General features: G+C 36.3%; 1 protein-coding gene across 1 annotated transcript in view; it reads right to left on the bottom strand.

The window, feature by feature from the left end:
• Positions 1-20,273, bottom strand: part of ADGRL3 (adhesion G protein-coupled receptor L3) — a 900,477-nt gene that overhangs the window by 185,439 nt on the left and 694,765 nt on the right. The window contains exon 11 of the mRNA XM_055588685.1: positions 1,423-1,725. Coding sequence (XP_055444660.1) covers positions 1,423-1,725 — 303 coding nt within the window. The remainder of the gene's footprint in view (positions 1-1,422; positions 1,726-20,273) is intronic.

The raw sequence follows: 20,273 nt of genomic DNA, 5'->3' as shown, positions 1-20,273 counted from the left end.
AATTAGGGAGACAGTTCTAGAGAAATTAAAAATGTTTTCTGATTCCAATACCATAGAAAACAATGGGACTAAACACTGTGCACCTTCATAACGGGAAGGACGATTTCAGAATAATTTTAAACACTTTGCTGAAAAAAATTAAATGTGCACTTTTATAAAAATCAATATACATCTTTTGATCTACCCCATCACTTCATATACCATGGAATTCAGAAGTACGCGTCCACACTGAAACTTTGTTAAGACAAACCTGTTGAAGTAATCAAATCAATAAAACCCAGAGACAGTCCTAACAATGCTAGTCTAATGACATCTATTGCCTATTTGTTTAATTTACATATTTTATGGAATAATTCAAATTTTATGCACAGGGTGTCAAGTATTAACTTTATGATGATTTATATGTAACAATAAGAAATCAAACTATTTCTGAGTTTGGGATATTATGAATTGTTAAGCGTGAAAAAAGCAGGGGGCGGGGATGTGGTGGTGGAGGGCAAAGAGCTATTCAGTTCTTGACTGTTCCCTACAGAAAACGATGCAGGATTGATGTCTCCAGTGGTTGCTGGGTAAGAGGAGGTTGGCTCCTCCCAGCATCATCCCTGACAACAAAGAGCCTCTGATTATTAAGGCTGGCTATGAGGACTGGTAATAAAAGATAGTTAAATCTTTTCTCTTGTTAAATGATATGTAGTTCCAATGATTATCTAATATAGAAGTCCTCAGTCTAGTTTTGTGTAATATATATTTGATGGTAACAAACATGAGAACTAGTGCCTCCTCTGTCTAGCTTTGTGTAATCAACATTTGATGGTGACAAGCATGAGAACTAGCGCCCACCAACCCAGTGATTTAACTCTGAGCTTTTGTGTAGAAGAGCTGGCTCTTTGGAATTTGTGCTGTGCCGTGTTTAGTTGCTCAGTTTTCCGACTCTTTGTGACCCCATGGACTGCAACCTCCCAGGCTCCTCTGTCCACGGGATTCTCCAGGCAAGATTGCTGGAATGGGTTGTCATGCCCTCCTCCAGGGGATCTTCCCAACCCAGGGATTGAACCCAGGTCTCTCCGATTGCAGGTGGATTCTTTACTATCTGAGCCACCAGGGAAGTCCCTTTGGAGCTTAATTGAAACTTGACCTAGAAACTGCACAGCATGGGTGAGAACTACTGGTCTCATAAATATTACCAGCAGATTTTCACCTGTGACTTCTTTAGGCTGAATTCTCGAACTCTGGACATATTTTGCTTTCAATTGTAATTTAGCTGAATCCAGAATGTAATCAAATGTTAAAATATGTCATGACAAAAAACAAACAAACCAACCCCAAACCACACCGACAACAAATAAACAAGACAAGAAAATGCTAGGAAAGCAAGCCAAACTAGCAATACACCTTTAGCTTAGTTTTGCAGGACAAACTTACCTATAGTTCCTGCAGGGCATGGCTGCTTCGCCATCTGTCCTTGACGCGTCTTAAACCACATGATTTCACGAGCTTCCACAGCCTCACAACTCTCTTCCAGAGCTGGGATTTGGGGCGATGCTGATGGAAGGTGGGTGGTAATGTCATTAAGCACCTCGACAGCTGGAGATGGGGTGCTGGTACTCCGGTTTCTTCTTCCTGACACTGAGGGGGTGGTACTCCTGCCTGGGCTCCAGGTTGTGGTCCGAAGGGTGGTACTGGCGGTGGTGCTTCCCGTGCCAAGAGGTCCTGTGGTAGAGATTTCTGAAATAAAATCCAGAAGAAAACACCTGCATTGCTGGTTCACAGTAGGACCTAAAGACATCCTAATACGTCAGAAGTCTTCTTTATTTGACGATTCAAGGAGCTTTAAACATGGGAAAGATAAACCAATATCAAAATTTGAGAGTGCCACTTGAGTATCAAAACAAGTCATTTGACTAATGTTAAATGTAGTCTTGTCTGTGGTTCTCTTCGACTTTAACTATAGAAAACAAAGTTACAGAGCAATTCAACTCTTCAGTAAGCTTTAAGAAGCTTCAGGACTTTTCAACAATTAGGGGATTAAATATTTTAAAGCCCTCTCTTTACCATTTTCAAACTCAGTATAGATAGGGAGAGAGCTATATGCTGAAAACAGTATTCTTTCCACATTAACCGTAACGTGAGTTTCTAAACTGTTGCAAATAGAGGAGAGACCAAAAAAAAAAAAAAAATCAGAAATTTAAGTGCTTACAAACTAAAAAGTAAAAGAGCAATTCTGAATCTCCTTAACACAAATTGGAGTAGCTTGGTGATTTACTCTGATGCTCTTAAAAACTGACCCATTGTATCAGAACTTTCAAGCTTGATATTGGTTGTTGTTCAGTCACTAAGTTGTGCCTACTTTTTGAGACCCCATGGACTGTAGCGTGCTATTCTTCCCTGTCATTCACTATCTCCATAAGTAGTTTCCTATTGGTGTGTTCATAAATTATTTACTAACTAGATTTTTTTAATTGGCATTTTCCCAATGTACTCCAAAATCCAAATGAAAGTGGTTAGGCTATTTGACAAGATATTAAGTGAAAAGTGAAAGTGTTAGTTGCTCAATCACGTCCGACTCTTTGTGACCCCATGGACTGTATCCTGTCAGGCTCCGCTCTGCACTGAATTCTCCAGGCAAGAACACTGGAGTGGGTAGCCATTCCTTTCTCCAGAGGATCTTCCCACCAAGGGATTGAACTCAGGTCTCCTGCATTGCATGCAGACGCTTTATCATCTGAGCTAACAATGAAGCCTAGATATTAACAGGTTATTAAATCTATAATGTATACAAAGGAATGTCCTAATAATATTATAGAAATAACCACTGCAGAGAATCATCTTTCTGGTAAAATACATTCAGATTCCCATCATAGGAATACAAGCATATATACAAACATACACTGCTTTTCTAACTGTAAGGTTAGAAACTACTCAGCCTCACTTACAGGCAACAAACAGTAGGGGCACTGGCTCTGGTCAGATTCAAAGTATCTCAGGATTAAGAAACTGTAGAGAGTCCTGTGATGAACCTTCTGTTTGTCATTCATGGTCTGCTTTACTGTGCCATCAACTAGACTCTGCTAATCTGGAAGAGTTGCCAAATCCATCACAGTGCATTTGGGCTATAAAACAGGATAGAGGTGCTATTTGCTATTTTGTTTTCTTGCTTATTTTTCTGTTTCCTCTCTTCCTCCTTTTTCTCTTGTGTCCCTTCTCTCTATGGGAATGGTAATGTTCATAACTACATTTACTCAAAGTTCATACAAGAAAGCAGAGTATTCTTTTTTCCCTTCTTTTGCTTTATACACATATACTTAAATTGTCAGGTCTGGCTGATTCTGTCTCATTAAAAAACTTTTTTCTTCCCAATCACCATTACCTATGCTCAGTCTATCATCATCAGTGAATGAAAACAGCAGTCTTTTAACATTTTGCTAATAAAAGCAAAAAATGTGAACAGTAGTATTTCACTATCTACTTTTGCAAAACACAAATTCAGGATTTAGAAAGTAAAATGATTGACCCAGCATTTAATTCAATTCAAATATAAAATTTAGCAACATATTTTTAAATACTAAGTGAAACTGAATTCTTAAAATAATCAACAGTAAAAATGATTTTAATATGTTTTTTGCATATAAAATTATCTAGATGTTTCAAAAAGAAAACATAAAATTAAGAAAATTTAATAATAAAAACTTGAAGTTTAAATATTATGTATTGATATTAATTAATGTTAAAATTAAGTGATATAATTTTATTAATATTAAGCAATAGGTTTAAAAATGTGTGTCAATGGTGTCATTGCTGGGATGTTAAGACATTTTCTGTGCAAATTTTTCCAGCTGATGGAAAAAGTTCTTTTTTGACTTCTTACTGCTTGATGGAGTAGTAAGGCAATAGTTAAAAATTAATTTCAAGTTATCTTTTCTGATTCCAGTTTCAATAATGCCATCTCTCATTTGGACTTTTGAAGGAGCCATTTTGAATAACAAATTTTTGAAAGGAACTGTGTATCTTTTCATTGATAGTGAGCTACAATTTTGTTTCAAGCAAAGCATTTTGAGTTCTTTGTCTTCTAGTTCAGTCATTGATTTTCAACTGTCTTCCTTTTCTTCTTGAGAATTATATAGGTACTAACGAATGCTTTCTGAATAAATACATCCTTCTTCAGTTAGATATTTTAATTAACATACAACACTCTGGGAGAAGAGATTTGTTTGCAATCATGCTTGCTCTGATAAAGATGCACCATTACATGTGCATCACATGTGTGGTGAGAAGATTCTTCAGCTTACTGTGTCAATTACATGGTTAATGCACGAGGAGTAATGACATTATCACAAGATTTTGTTTGCTATAATTCCAGACTTGCTAAGTGTGAATGTATTTGTCTTTTAGCATTGATTTAATATGATTATTGTGCTTTATTTAAATGATACAGATTTCAGATTTTTAGCGACTACAGTATCCTACCAAACTATATTTAGCAATAGCATCACATAATGAAAATCAATGTTCTTTATTTTTCTCTAAAATTTCACTATCCAAACCATTCTCTACCTTTTGCCAGGGGCATTCTTAGGGTATACACTGGAATAGGTGACTCCCCAGATTAAAATCCTTGAATGTTTTCCATCTGCCTTCCAAACAAAGGCTGATCGCTTTTTCTTCATGCCTATAGCCCTTAGGAGTTTCTTCCTTCAGCTCATGTACAATGTTTTTTCATCTTTACTTCTACTCTTAAACCATAGGAAATCACCAGTAGTTTCCCAGCTGTCCTGTTCTTCTGGCCCCAGGGTCTTTGCATATGCTACAGTATTCCTACCCTCATTTCCATCTGATAATTCCTATATATTCTGTGGAGTTTGGATTGGATACAATCTCCATCAAGAGACCTTTTCAAATTTAACATGACAAGATTATGTGTTACAATGTGTTATGAAAAAATTATTTTCTCAACTTTTAGCCTTGGGTCTAAGAGTTAATAAGCTCCCAGCCAATATAGATGACCACCAGGGATAGGTCAAGGAAGCAGGGGAGGGTCCCACTGTAAAACTTCACAATAGATAGGAATGGATAAATGGGGAAAATAGCAAGCAGGGCATCTAAGAATATCTACAGTTGATGGGCTGGAAAATATATTTTATCAATGCATTTTACTCTCCATTAAGAAAATTCAAGAGATAAGTCAAACAGAAAATGAACAGGGAGAATACAAAGCCCCTCTCTCCCAAATGACCTTATCTCAGAACAATCATATTTAAATTGAATTATTTTTGTGAAGCAATAACACTGATAAAAATTATATTTTTATGTTTAATTTGTTATGAAGTACATTGTAAGGACTTCATTTAGTTTAATACAGAAATACTAATGTTAAGGATCAGTATAGAACTTTTTCCCTCAGAACTGTGCTTCAGAGAGATGTCTACAAGCAGGGTCATATCTTTCTGTTTAACTTTAAGCAGGAAAAAAGTCTATTTCCAAAGCTGTCTCTGATCCTTCATCCCTTCCCTTCCATTTACTGCCATGTAAGACTTAACAAGGGCTCTGCTCAATGCCAGCTTTTAGAAGAGTAAGTACAACTAGTGATATATACATGTTGTGGCCAGCACCCAAGAAAGAACCTTTTATTGGTAGATGCTGTGGAGAAAGATCTACATTTATTAAAGAGTGTTACCAACACACTTGGCAAAGTAAATGACAGAGAACAACAGATTAATAAACATTTACTATCAGTCATGGTATTGCTGGAGAAGGGACTGGCAACCCACTCCAGTATTCTTGCCTGGAGAATCCCATGGACAGAGGAGCCTTGTGGGCTACAGTCCATGAGGTTGCAAAGTGTCGGACACACATGACTGAAGTGACTTAGCACAGGACATGATATTGTTATTTATTCCTCAACACAACTGAGAATTATTGATTGCTTACCACGTGCTGTTCTAAACACTGGGATACTGATATGAACAACAAAAACAACAAAAAGTAAAAACTCCTACCCTCAAAGAGCTTATATTTTAGTATGATAAATAGGACAGAAATTAAAATATATAGCATATTAAATATTTAAAAGTGCTAATGACAAGTAGAAAAGAAAAACAGGGGAAAATAATCAGAAGTGTTAGAAGAGGGAATTGCAATTTTTAATAGGCTGTCAGGTTTTGCTTAGCTGTTAAGGTGACAAGGAAGACCTGAAGGAAGTGGAAGCCTGAGAGATGTGAATAACTGGGGAGCTTTCCAGGTAGAGGGAAAAGCATCTGCAAAAGTCTCTATGCAGTGAGATGGCCAGTGTGGCTAGAGCAACATGAGGGAAAACCAGTATGAGATGAGAGCACAGAGGTGTTGAGGGACTGAGCATATAGGACTTTACAGGTATGGGGAAGACTTCGGTATTCACTCTGTCTGGTGTGGGAAGCCACAGTAAGTTCTGAGCAGAGGAAAGATACGATCTGACTTAGGTTCAGTTCAGTTGTTGTGTTCAAGAGTAAATGAAATGGAAGTAGGGAGAACAAGTTCCTATTTGACCGTATATTTGAGGGTTCAGTGGTGATGAAGATGACTAGAATACTATGGGTCACATGCATACAGACGAGAACATGGTGCTGTAAGAGAGGTGATGGCTTTTGAATATGGATACTATGCTCCTCATTGGTACATACTAGGCCTTCAATAATGTTGGTGGAGTTGAGTCAATGCCTGAGTCTTTATTTTAACAAAAGAAGAGTTAGTCCTTCTCAAGTAAACTCTTCTTCAGCTTCATCTCAAATACTGTTATTTACTTAAAATTGAAACGACCACATAGACATATTAACTTCAAACAGTATGAACATATTTCTGAGAATTCCTGAGTTATAATCAGCAGAGTTATGTTGATTTTCTCATTACAGTAAAATTTCCAGAAGTTTTGATTTATGAGAATATTAAGTAAATTTTGTTGGTTACAAAACTATGCATACACAAAAACTTGGGGAATAAATTCAACTGAATTGAATTTACTGATTTCTCATCAAGCAGCAAAACATTCAGAGTGTAATGATGCTGAATTGGTATTAGGATTTAGAATAATTCCTTACTTATAGCCTCAATATTGTATTTTATTCCCCTAGTTTTGACATCATTGTTAGTGAATGATGTAACATCAGTAACATCCAGTTACTGAAGTTATCACCTAATATTTGCAGTGACATATGTTTTATTATTAACTTGTGAATTGTAGTTTACCTATGAAGACAAAGTGGTTCCAAAATATATGGGTTATACATGATTTATTTATAAGTATGAAGTTAAAATAAACTCAAGAAAAAGAAAATTATTCTGTTTCTGGAAATGAAACACTCAAAGTGAATAGGGAAGAAGAGCTCATAATTTAAGCTCCAGTTTTTTTTTTTTTTAAGAATGTAATTTTAGAAACTTTGATCTACTGCAGATGCTTAAAGTGATATATATGTGGTCATCCCTGTTATATATGCACAAGTTCCTAAGAAACTGATAAAATGTAAGGCCTTTGTTCAAGGTGGCTGAAGTTCTCAGCTATTTGTTTTGCTGTTTATGTCTCGAGTCTGGAAAAAAGAAGGTCATTAGATTGTATTCTAAGCACTTTCTTAAAAGCAACAATTAAACAAACTCAAGTATTTTTTTTTTTTAACCAAAGAACATAACAATGACACAAATGGGAAATCCAACTCATTGCTAGAATAGGAATACAAGATTGAATATGACATGGCCCCTCTCCTCAAGGAGTTTATAGGGTAGGGTAGTCAGGCTTATTGTATTATGAGTTGTAGACAGTCAAATCTTGGCTCTTCACTGTGCCTATCATGTCTCTAACACTGATAAGACCACCAAACATTTCATTTTCTTCAGGTAATTAAAATTATAAAAAAGAAAGAGAGCTGCGTAATTATCATATAAATGATAACTTAATTTCAAGTAAAAACATAAACGTTCTTCTAAGTCACTTAATAATCAGCATATAGATTACAGACTTGATAAATTAATTCATCCTTCCAAAACCACATTTAAACTCTTCAACTCTATAGCTTATTGAATGCAAGGAAATTTGATATTCTACTCTGTTTTCCATGCAAATATACTATCTGACATATATTAAATACTCAGTAATTCATGATGAGTGCATGATATAATAATTACCTATGCTTTATTTTGAAAGTATGTTCAGATATATGTATATATGTAACTGTATCTCATTACATTAAGGTTTTAATGAAGTTGGATTAAATAATTTAATTGTTCATTCCAGATTAAATTTTGTATGATTTAATTTACAAGAGTTTCAAACTTTTACTTCCATAATATTAAGCCATAAGATTAGTATCAGAAAATACAGACCTAGACTCTTGAGAAACTTACATATTTATATAGATACTGATAATTCCATTAATTTCCTCTAAAATAAAGGAAGGGGTAGAAATTGTCTTTATTGTTTAGTTGCTAAGTCGTGTCTGAGTCTTTGCAACCCCATGGACTGCAGCACGGCTAACTACTCCACTATTCTTGCCATAAGAACCCCGTGAACATGAACAGTATGAAAAGGCAAAATGATATGACACCAGAAGTTGAGCCCCCCAGGTCAGAATGTGTCCAAATATGAGGAAGAGCGGAGGGCGGTGAAAATGACACTCAGTTGTGGATGTGGGACTCCCTGATGGCTCAGATGATAAAGCGTCTACCTACAATGTGGGAGACCCGGGTTTGATCCTTGGGCTGGGAAGATCCCCTGGAGAAGGAAATGGCAACACACTCCGGTACTCTTGCCTGGAAAATCCCACGGACGGAGGAGCCTAGTAGGTTACAGTCCATGGGGTCGCAAAGAGTTGGACACGATTGAGCGACTTCACTAATAACTGATAATGTGGATGTGTCTGGTGGTGAAAGTAAAGTCTGATGCCATAAAGAATAATATTGCATAGAAACTGTCTATCTTGAGAGAATTAAGTGTTTGAGTGATTAGGCCAAGGTATTTTCTGTCTTATATTCAGGAAAAAATTTCAGGACATTTATCTCTAAGGCAAATGTTTTGACTAGTCCTCATGTTGGGAACTTAGTGATTTCTCCCCACTCAAATATATACCAAATAGTTTATTTTCTTTTTACTATCATGCCAACCATGCCTACTGAACACCTTCCATATAGAATAATAAAAACCTCCCCAGTTTGCTTTCTCCTGGTGATTTTTCTTTTAATAAGATGGAGTCATACATTTCACAGGTAGTAATAAATGGATCAGAGAAGCAAATTGTTTAGGAAAAAATTACAATTTGGAATAATAATTTATGAGTTTTCTCTACTAAAATATATGGATATACACATATATATATACACACACATATGCATAAACATACACACAAATACATGCATATGCACATCTCACATGTATTTTAAATTGCTAGGGAAACAAGTAAATAAAATGGATACTGATTATACTGAGTTTTTTTTAACTCCAAAAGAATTATGTTCATTTTCAGAGGCCTATGAAGAGAACTCAAAGGCCTCATAAAACAGTATATTAAAAAATTTAAAGACACTGAGGTGTACTGGAAAGAACATTCATTTTAACTTCAAATATTAGATAATCATCTACTAGCTGTGTGGATTTGGTCAAGTTAATTCCCCAGAAAGCAAAAATTAAAGCTTTAAAGATGTGGATTCCTATATTCACTTGAATATAGGACATACAATATATTACATGTTATAATGTGTTCAAATTATTAAAAATAATACAGACTTACAATAGATATTCAGCAACAATACCATGGGCTTTTCTGGTAGATCATCTGGTAAAGAGTCTGCCTGTGATGCTGGAGACCCTGGTGTGATTTCTGGGTCAGGAAGACTCTCTGGAGAAAGTATAGGCTACCCACTAAAGTATTCTTGGGCTTCTTTGGTGGCTCAGATGGTAAAGAATCTGCGTGCAATGTGGGAGACCTGGGTTCAATCCCCGAGTTGGGAAGATTCCCTGGAGGAAGGCATGGCAACCCACTCCTGAATTTTTGCCTGGAGAATCCCCATGGACAAAGGAACCTGGTAGGCTACAGTCCATGGGGTTGCAAAGAGTTGGACACAACTAGCGACTAAGCGCACACACAACAGTAACATTATTATAATCAAATTCAGGTTATCCTAACATGCCACTGACTCTGTTTCAGGAAAGTTATAAACAGCCACCTAATTTAGAAGGTTGAACTATTTCCTGAATTTATATAACAAGAACTGAAATTAGACCAGCCTGAAGTATAGTCATAAAGTTTATCTTTTCACCTCAAGCTCTGAAGGACATTTAAAACCCCACTAGTAATCTACTACCTAGTTTATCCAAACCAGCTTTAGAAAAGATATAGGATATTGTTACTTGCACTCCAATGGGAAATATGTATATTTTTTAAGTAAGAATAATTTAAATAAGGAGAAAATATTTCTTCAAAATCATTTGTCTGCTCTGTGAAATTTGGGAGCATGCAGGGTATACAAATCATTTTATCCCAATAAAGTTAAATTCAATAATTAGCTTTAAAAGTAAAATCGGAGGGATTTTAGTTTCAAAGTGGAGAGAAAAAGGACATTTTAAATCAATATTCAAATATATGATATGAATAAGATCAAACTACTATAAAATCAAAATTACAGATGGCCCACATAATTTAGGAGTCCACAAATCATAATAAAATTCAATCAGTAGCTTGATCTCTTAGAAGCACAGCCTGGTCTTTATATAGGAGAGTGTCAAAATTTTATAACACTCTGCAGGCATGTTTTAGACACCTGATAGCCCAAAAGCCCCATTAAAGACAGACTCTTGTTGTTTTGCCCAACAATGATTCTCAGTGCCTGCAACAGCCTGGGACACAGAGAGGCTGTTCAATTAGTATTTGTTCAATAAAAGCACTCTAGCATCAACTGCTTTGATTCATTACAAAATCTTAACATTGGGACTTGCAAATGTGATTGTCACTGAGCCCAGAGGACATTGCCTTTCTCATTCTTTACTATCATCCCATTCTAACCTAAGCCTATTCTATTATGATAGCCTTTTAGAACTCTTTTTTACTTTGAAATAAGCATAGAGTCATAGAAAGTTGCAAAAAATAGTACAAAGAGTCCCTTCCTTTATCTTCCCTCCAATGGTGAATCCTTATGTAACCACAGTATAATGTCAAAGCCAGGAAATGGGCATTGGTACAGAACTGTTTAATTTTCACTGTTCTTCACCTGCATTCATTTATGCACACCTGCATATAGTTCAGTGTGATTGTATCTCATGTAGACATGTTTGTCTACACCTTAATGACACAGGAATGTTCTATCTGTATTCATACCTACACACTCCCCTCTCATCCCTATTTCCTAGCAACCTCTTAACTATTCTGCATCTTTATAGTTTCAACCTTTCAAGAATGATATGTAAGTAGAATCATAAGCATGAAACTTTTGAGACTACTTTTTTTCTTCAAGCATAATTGTCTTGAGGTCCACCCAGGTAGTTGCAGTTATCAATAGTTAAGTCATCACGAAAATACCTGCAATCTTTCACCTTTTACCTGAGTGAGTTCTGAAAAATGCAAATATAATGTTGTTACTCTTTAAAAGCTCCCAACTGATATTATTATAAATTTGACATGCTTAAACATGATTTTAAAAGGCCTCTAATCCTCATCCTGCCTACTTCTCAAGCATCACTGAAGCCACCCTGCCTTTGTTCTCTCCCTTCTAATAATCCTGGATTTACTTCCTGTCCCAAAAAGCCTCCCTGTCAACTTCAATGATCCAAATGTTTCTTTCTGGAACATACTCTTCTCAGTCTTAACTATTTTTTCCCTTTCATATCCCACTTCATTTCGCTAAATCCCTAATCATAATGATAGCTGTGATTTGTAATGATTGCAATCAGAAAAGGAGGAAGAGTGAAAGAAATGCTCATTTTTAGATGACTCATAATCGTATTCAGTGTATGTTTATTATTTTAGGACATTAATTTAGATTGAAAGTTCAAGATTTCATTCTTCTCAGAGTGTTTTTTTTTTTTTTTTAACACCACCAGTTAGGAAGAACCACATGAAAGGACGTTTGCATATGAGTACCAGCTGTTGCACTTTCTAGCTTTGAAACTTTGGGCAAACCTCTAAACCAGGAAAAGTATTAGTTCCCTTTTTAAAAAAATGGGCAAGATAGACTTATGAATGAGAATGAAATATTGCACACCTAGTACCCAGTTCCTGTTAGATAATAGGTGCTTAATAAACATTTTGTGTATGTGTGAAATCCATGTAAGATATGCAAATGGCTCAAATGTCCAATGAAGTTATTTGAAAGAAACAGAAAATTCTATTTGACTATATAATTTTCATGTCCCCAAAATTATGCATTATGAGTATATTTTCTATAAAATAGAAACTCTGAATACTATGAATGTGAAAAATATACTTGATATCTATCAAAATACAATTTTATCAGTCATCATGTATGTATTAAGTACCATAGAATATGTCTTTTATAGTATAGCTAATAGATCAAACAGTAAACAGAAAGAACTATAGTTATTTGTGGAGCTTCCCTGGTGGCTCAGCAGTAAAGAATCTGCCTGCCAACCTAGGAGACCTGGGTTCCGTCCCTGAGTCGGGAAGAGCCCCTGTAGATACCTTGTTATATACCAGTAGATAACAAAAGTTCTAACTGTTGTCACAGTTGTATGTGATTTAGAATTTAAAATTTCAGATATGATTTGGTTCCACAACTTTATTGAGAGCAAGAATTCCCAACAGTGATACTACTGACACTTTGGTGTGTGTGTGTGTTTGTGTGTGTGTCTTAGGGAGTGGGGTTTGTCCTGTGCATTTTAGCATTTTAACAACATCCTTGGACTTTATGCGCTAGATGCCAGTAGTACTCACTACTCTTAGTTGTGACCATCAAACATAACTTCCAGTTCAGTTCAGTCACTCAGTCGTGTCCGACTCTTTGCAACCCCATGAATTGCAGCACACCAGGCCTCCCCGTCCATCAGCAATTCCCGGAGTTCACTCAAACTCACGTCCATCTAGTCGGTGATGTCATCCCCTTCTCCTCCTGCCCCCAATCCCTCTTAGCATCGGAGTCTTTTTTTAGAGACGGCCAAATAACCTTTATAGGGAAAATCACCTCCATTTGAGAACCATTGATTTGCAGGAATTTCTTCATTTACCTCTTACCTATATTTATTCAATGAGAGGGCTACTGCATGCTGATAATGGTTTTAGAATATTTTAAACATATATTAATCTAAACATGAAATGGCTGGATGGTTGCTTTTCAATTTGTGAAAGGAGTCAAAGTCTGTAAATAAAGGAAATTGGATGGCTTTCAAAATTACAGATTATGCTTTTCAATTTCTAGTGATTCCATGCTTCTAAAACACATTTCCATAAATCACACATTAATATCTAAAAAATGGCTGTATTTTGCTTTTTTACTTAAGGAGAATAGACATAACAGCATACTAGGAAATTAATGAAAAACACAAAATACAAAGCATCTCAATTGCATGCTTGAAATGGGTCAAGGGCAGGGAAAATTGGTGAGAAAAAGAAAAACTGTGGTGGTTTCATGTTTTCTGATTTCAGTGATCACACTGCACAGAATAAATTCTGTGAGACTCTTGTTCACTATATTAGATCTGCCTTCCAAAGATGTTCAAATGCCTTTAGTGTCCAGTTACTTTCTGAGTGAGAAATCTGAGAATGAAACTTCTGGCGTCAATGCCACTGCATTTGATGACCACAAATTATCAGCTTTCACATAAACATATATCATAGAAGTCTTCTCAAGTTAAACATTTAAGGAATAGATTATGAAAAACAAAAAAGTCTGCTACATGAAACCAGTTTATATCTTCCCCTTCTCATTTATTATACAGTTGGATTCACATCATTAACATGCAAATCATACTGCACTACAGTGCATTTTAAACAAAGAACTGAAAACCGGCCTTGTAATTTCCTTATGGCTTGATAAATAGATTTTTGCCTTAAGAGAACAAAATAAACTCTAGTCACATTATGTTCACATTTTAGGCCTAAACATTTTAATCTAAAGAAAAATTTTACACTTTACTCACCCTGCCTGTGAACATATTTTAAGTTACTCTGATTTTAGTGTGAAAAATCTAAATACTGTTATCAAAGTAAATGGTAACATTTATATTATTTATATTATCACTTATTATCATACATATTTAATCAGGAACTTAACAAAAACATAAATCAATCTGTCATATATGGCATTGACCTAATAAAAGATTGACATTTCATGTCAACTTGTATATAATAAAAGACACAGAATGTGAAAGTAATTTTGAAAGGTTCTCTGCTGTACCTTGTATTAAAAGAAGTTCATTTATATTTCTTTTTTGGAATATGGCATATATTCAGACAAATAAATGTCATCAAAAACATACAATGGCAACATTTTGATTAAGTGACATTTCCCATAGATAAGAAAAAGTATATAAATTCACCTTTATCATGAAAGCAAAAATCCATTACCTCTTATCAATTACTCTAAATGCATTTGGTAAAACTTTAACATAAGGGTTATTCAGATAACTTTAAAAAATAAACAAATGATACCATTCTTTCTCACTGGAACACTTTCATATAGCAAAATAAAATATTTGCTTATATTTTACTATAAACATTGGTCGAATCTACTAGTTTAAATGTGTTGCTTAAAAGACTCTCTGTACTATTAATGCACAATTAAGTTGCATTTTACTGCTCCTACTTGAAAGTATATACACACTATTTGATCTTAGACTCCACCAGATCCTCCTTAAAATCAACTTCACTTAAATTACTGTGTAATGCTTTTTTGGGGGGAAAAAAAGAAAAAAAAGAAAAAAAAACCTTACTGTCATTTGAAAGGCAATGCTAGTAACTCCAAATACAACTTCTTAGAAGTATTGCAGGGAGTCAAAATAAGATCTATCTGACTCCTATACTTAATCAGGTTGAATCTGCTCATGTTTTATTAACTACCTTTCTCATTTCTTGCTTTGATTTCACCTGGCTGAATACCTTCTCACACACTTAACCTTTTTCTCCTCCTGCCTCTCTTCCCCTCATAATGGTCTTCTTCCTCTTCAATTTTTAAGTTTAATTCTTTAACTTACTATCAGGTGCTGATATGATGATCTCAAAAAAATTTCCCTTTAGATGTAAGTTTCTGGTTTCTGTTTGGTTTAATCTAACTAGTAATAATGCAAATATTCCTTAGCATATCTGTTAAGAAGCAGATATGAGCTAATATCAAAATCCCTTTTTTATGATGTTTAACCTAAGAAACAGAATTTGAAGGCCAAGTACACAAGAATTTTTCATGTTGTAATGAAAAAAAAAATTCTGTAAGAAAGTCAATACAATTCTTATAGTCTGTACATAATCTCTACTGTGCCTGTAGTTGCTGCTGCTGCTAAGTCGCTTCAGTCGTGTCCAACTCTGTGTGACCCCATAGATGGCAGCCCACCAGGCTCCGCCGTCCCTGGGATTCTCCAGGCAAGAACATGGAGTGGGTTGCCATTTCCTTCTCCAGTGCAGGAAAGTGAAAAGTGAAAGAGAAGTCGCTCAGTGGTGTCCGACTCTTCGCGACCCCATGGACTGCAGCCTACCAGGCTCCTCCGTCCATGGGATTTTCCAGGCAAGAGTACTGGAGTGGGGTGCCATTGCCTTCTCTGGCCTGTAGTTGATTCTCAGGGAAAACAGCTGAATGCCATGAGCTTCATAAGAACAGAGGAGGTTTTTCCTTTGTTTTTGTTTTTTTTTTTTGTCCTGTTTAATATTGTTATTCAACAAGCATGTGGAAGATTGATCTATGTGACACTACCTTTAATCCCTAAAATAGAATTACAACAGACACAAGAAAATAGTTTTCCTTCAAAAGAGGACTTGAGGGTGTGCTCAGGGGAGACATGCATTTTAGTTAATGCCAGGAAGTGAAAGGAGTCTTCAGTGAAAAGACTTGCTGAACAGGGAGTTCCTTAATTATAAGGTTTCAGAAGTTATACTGGAAAGCTTGGAGGTATTTGGAAATCCGAGTGTTTTCCAGACTTACTATAGACATGAAAGAAAAGAATGAGGTAGCTTTAGGCCAGTACCAATAGAATCTGAATTCCTCCTGCTACAGAGAACATATATGCTGAGGACAGGCTAACTAGCTCCAGAGCAGACAAATCTGTCATTAAATTGCAGACAGCCCTAAGGAAGTTCTCTGCACTCCTGGCCTGGTAGTTTGTACAAGTGATATGAACCTGAGGAATATACTACAGTGAGAACTGTGAGATACGCCACCATCAAGTGTGATCAAGTTACTGAAGGGCTGTCATTGTTTCTCTCTCATTTAAAGCTAATGAGAAAGGATTCACAGGCGCTTAATATGTATGCCCCAGAGTTTGTTGACAAAGCAGAGAAAAGAGACCAAGATGCACAGAGAACTGGTTATAGCTCTACTCTCAAGATGACACAAGGCTGCATAAGTTCTCAAGGACCAGGGAAGGGTGCAGCCTGGAAGCCCAAGATGACTTTTTGGAGGTGAAAAATGGTATTAGCAGAAGAGGTGTACAAAGGAATTTCCAGGGGCATAAGGAGGAATCATGAATGGTCATCCAGCTGGAAGAGGATGCATCATTTGTTTTCACATGGAACACAGTCAAGTATTTATCAGTGAGACCTTTCAGCTTTCAGATATCTGCCCAAGACAGATTCATTTTATGTATCTTCCTAAGGAGAAACTATCGGCTGCCCCATCTGAATCTATCACATAAGATGATGCCTATGCCTCAGCTGTCCTCTCTTCCTCACCTGTGATGCTAAACCATTGGGAGCTAGAGGCAGTCTGTCCCACAGAAGACAAGGAAAATGTTCAGTGGAAAAACGGAGAGGAAGCAGGCTAGGCACCCAGTTCACACAGCAAGCTTCCTATGGCATCGAGGAGAGGGAAAGTTGGGAAGAAATTTTACTGTGAATGAACTTTGGAAATTTTGCTATCATATGGAACTGTAAATGGAAATTGAAACTTCAAAAATCAGATTATTCTTTGGACTGAAATGATGATTGTGGGGCAAAGGGGGCTATAAAGGCAGGAAAGAAATATGGTAGGATTAGAACAAAAGGTGTTTTATGATTAGACTCAGAACCTTTAGTTAATGTGTGATTACAGACTATGACAAAAAGAAGTGTTAATATTAGTATATTGGGCAATCTTCCTCTATATGAAATTTCTTTCAAATAGCTAAAATGTATTAGAAGGCTTACTATTAGGGAAAAAAAAAAAGATATTTTCTTCAAATATGGTCAAAGAGTTCACTGAGTACTAATGGGATGATGGTGAACTCTAGAGGACACTCATCAATATTTAGAGATTTTTGGTTGTAACAACCAAGAGGGATGGTATCTGGTGGGTAGAGGGCAGAGATGCTGTTCAACATCCCACAATACACAAGACAGAACCCTACAACAAAGAATCATCCTGCCCCAGATGTCAAAATGCCAAATGGGCACCTGCCAGAAGTGTGGAAGGTGAGAAATTTCGCAGTAGGTAATAGGGAGAAGGAACAGATATAAGCATTTTTGGATTTTTGCTTATCAAACAAAGAATGTGTGTGTGCTTCAGGGATAGTTGATGATCTGTTAACTGAAGTGGAAAAGTGTCAGACTGGTTACAAAAACTATCCTAAGTTAGCAGGACTAATAAAAATTAATTCTCACTTTGCTTTCTGTGTTGAATATTTATTGTTTTTGCTTTCCTGACTTTCACCTCTTCTGCTTGGAAAAGCATCTCAATTTTGCTTTGTAGAACTATCTAGCTTGTGTATATAAACTTGTGAAATGCCACTCAAGATGCCCTGACCCTCTCTGGTCTGAGTCAAGCTAGGTCAGTTAGACTTCCTGGGGATCTACACCCTGAGTGAAATCATACAGGATACAACAGCATGCTGTGCTAAGTCACTTCAGTGGTGTCCAACTCTTTGCGACCCTATGGATGGTAGCCTGTCAGGCTCCTCTGTTCACGGGATTCTCTAGACAAGAGTGCTGGAGTTGGCTGCCATGTCCTTCTCCAGGTATTTTCCCTACCCAGGGACCAAACCCCCATTTCTTATGTCCCCTGCATTGGCAGGCAGGCTCTTTACCACAAACACCATCTGGGAAGCCCAGGATACAGGACAGCTAGATGAAGGCCCTGAAGAAACCATTACATTTAATTCTGTTTTTTTTTTCTTCTTTTTTTTTTTTTAAACCCTCGTGAATGGTTCAAGTTTCTTATCTAAAATACTCATTTTATTCTAGACTAAAATTTTATTTCATAGTTTACGCTTAGTTTAAGCCAACTTAATTCAGTGAGATATAAATAATTAAGTGGATTACAAACATTCATATATAAGTAATACTCTCTACATTTTCTCCTAACAGGCTAAAAATCACTAGGTTCTGCATCATTATTAAGATATTTGGGTCTTTCTGGATCAAAGTACCTATCATGTGATAGTGTATGTCCATCAAAGAAAATAACCTCAAAATACGGTTAAATGAAACATTATATACTATGCTTCTAATGACTGCATTTTAGTTCAACAGTTTCACAGCTTTACCAGTTTTTCCAACCTGTTCTTTGAATGTGTCTTTGGGGCACTATTCACAGAACTCCATATATTCAGTAAATGTAACATTTTTCCCCTCAGTCAGTTTAACACCAGATTCAACAGAATCTTGCTTGAAAATTCCATTATTTGCTCCAGTTTCTGCCAGTGACCTCAGCTTTATTTGTTGCCACAGTAGCATAAAGTTATTCTACTGCAAATAAAAAGAAATAGTAGATCAAAATTCTGATCTTCTAAAGCCAGCATTACTATAGTTTCTGCATGTGATTTAGGCAGTAAGTAACTGTCATAATATCACAATAACATCTAAAAGCTTGGTTTTCTGGTGAGCTCAGTTTAACTTAAATGTCTGATACTCTGGGGTTTTGAAATGTTCAAATCAAATGCAAGATCAGGAAGAAGCAAGGTTTTACGCTGGACTTGCTAATATTTACTGAGGCTCCTAAAAGGCCTTTTGCACTGAGAGGAAAACTAGTTAGTTGGCTTTCCTATTCTGATCAAGGACTTGAATTCAGTAGGGAAATTTTTACTGGTTTAGAGAAGCTATTTTTAAAGAACAATTCCTAACATTTCATGCTAATTTCACAAATTCAAACGAATATCTGAGAATCATTCATGAGAAAACTGGTCTGAAGAGAAAGTCTAAATGGATTTTTAGTTTTTAAATCTGAAAAAATATTATTGGCATATAGGTAATTTACAGTATTGTATTGTGTCCAGTTAAGTTGCCCAGTCATGTCCGACTCTTTGCAACCCCATGAACTGCAGCACGCCAGGCCTCCCTGTCCATCACCAACACCCGGAGTTTACTCAAACACTTGTCCATTGAGTCAGTGATGCCATCCAATCATCTCATCCTCTGTCATCCCCTTCTCCTCCTGCCTTCAAACTTTCCCAGCAACAGGGTATTTTCAAATGAGTCAGTTCTTCACATCAGGTGGCCAAAGTATTGGAGTTTCAGCTTCAACATCAGTCCTTCCAATGAATATTCAAGACTGATTTCCTTTAGGATGGACTGGTTGGATCTCCTTGCAGTCCAAGGGACTCGCAAGAATCTTCTCCAACACCACAGTTCAAAAGCATCAATTCCTCGGTGCTCAGCTTTCTTTACAGTCCAACTCTCATATGATTACTGGAAAAACCATAGCCTTGATTAGATGGACCTTTGTTGGTAAAGTAATGTCTCTGCTTTTTAATATGCTGTCTAGGTTGGTCATAACTTTCCTTCCAAGGAGTAAGCATCTTTTAATTTCAGGGCTGCAATCACCATCTGCAGTGATTTTGGAGCCCAAAAAAATAGTCTGTCACTGTTTCCATTGTTTCCACATCTATTTGTCATGAAGTGATGGGACCGGATGCCATGATTTTTGTTTTCTGAATGTTGAGCTTTAAGCCAAATTTTTCACTCTCCTCTTTCACTTTCATCAAGAGGCTCTTTAGTTCTTCTTCACTTTCTGCCATAAGGGTGGTGACATCTGCATATCTGAGGTTATTGATATTTCTCCCGGCAATCTTGATTCCAGCTTGTGTTTCCTCCAGCCCAGCGTTTCTCATGATGTACTCTGCATACAAGTTAAATGAGCAGAGTGACAATATATAGCCTTGACGTATTCCTTTCCCAATTTGGAACTAGTCTGTT

This window comes from Bubalus kerabau, chromosome 7, assembly GCF_029407905.1.
Source record: "Bubalus kerabau isolate K-KA32 ecotype Philippines breed swamp buffalo chromosome 7, PCC_UOA_SB_1v2, whole genome shotgun sequence".
NCBI lineage: Eukaryota > Metazoa > Chordata > Mammalia > Artiodactyla > Bovidae > Bubalus > Bubalus kerabau.
Note: the sequence above shows the minus strand (reverse complement) of the source record. Positions and strands in the feature narration are given on the sequence as shown.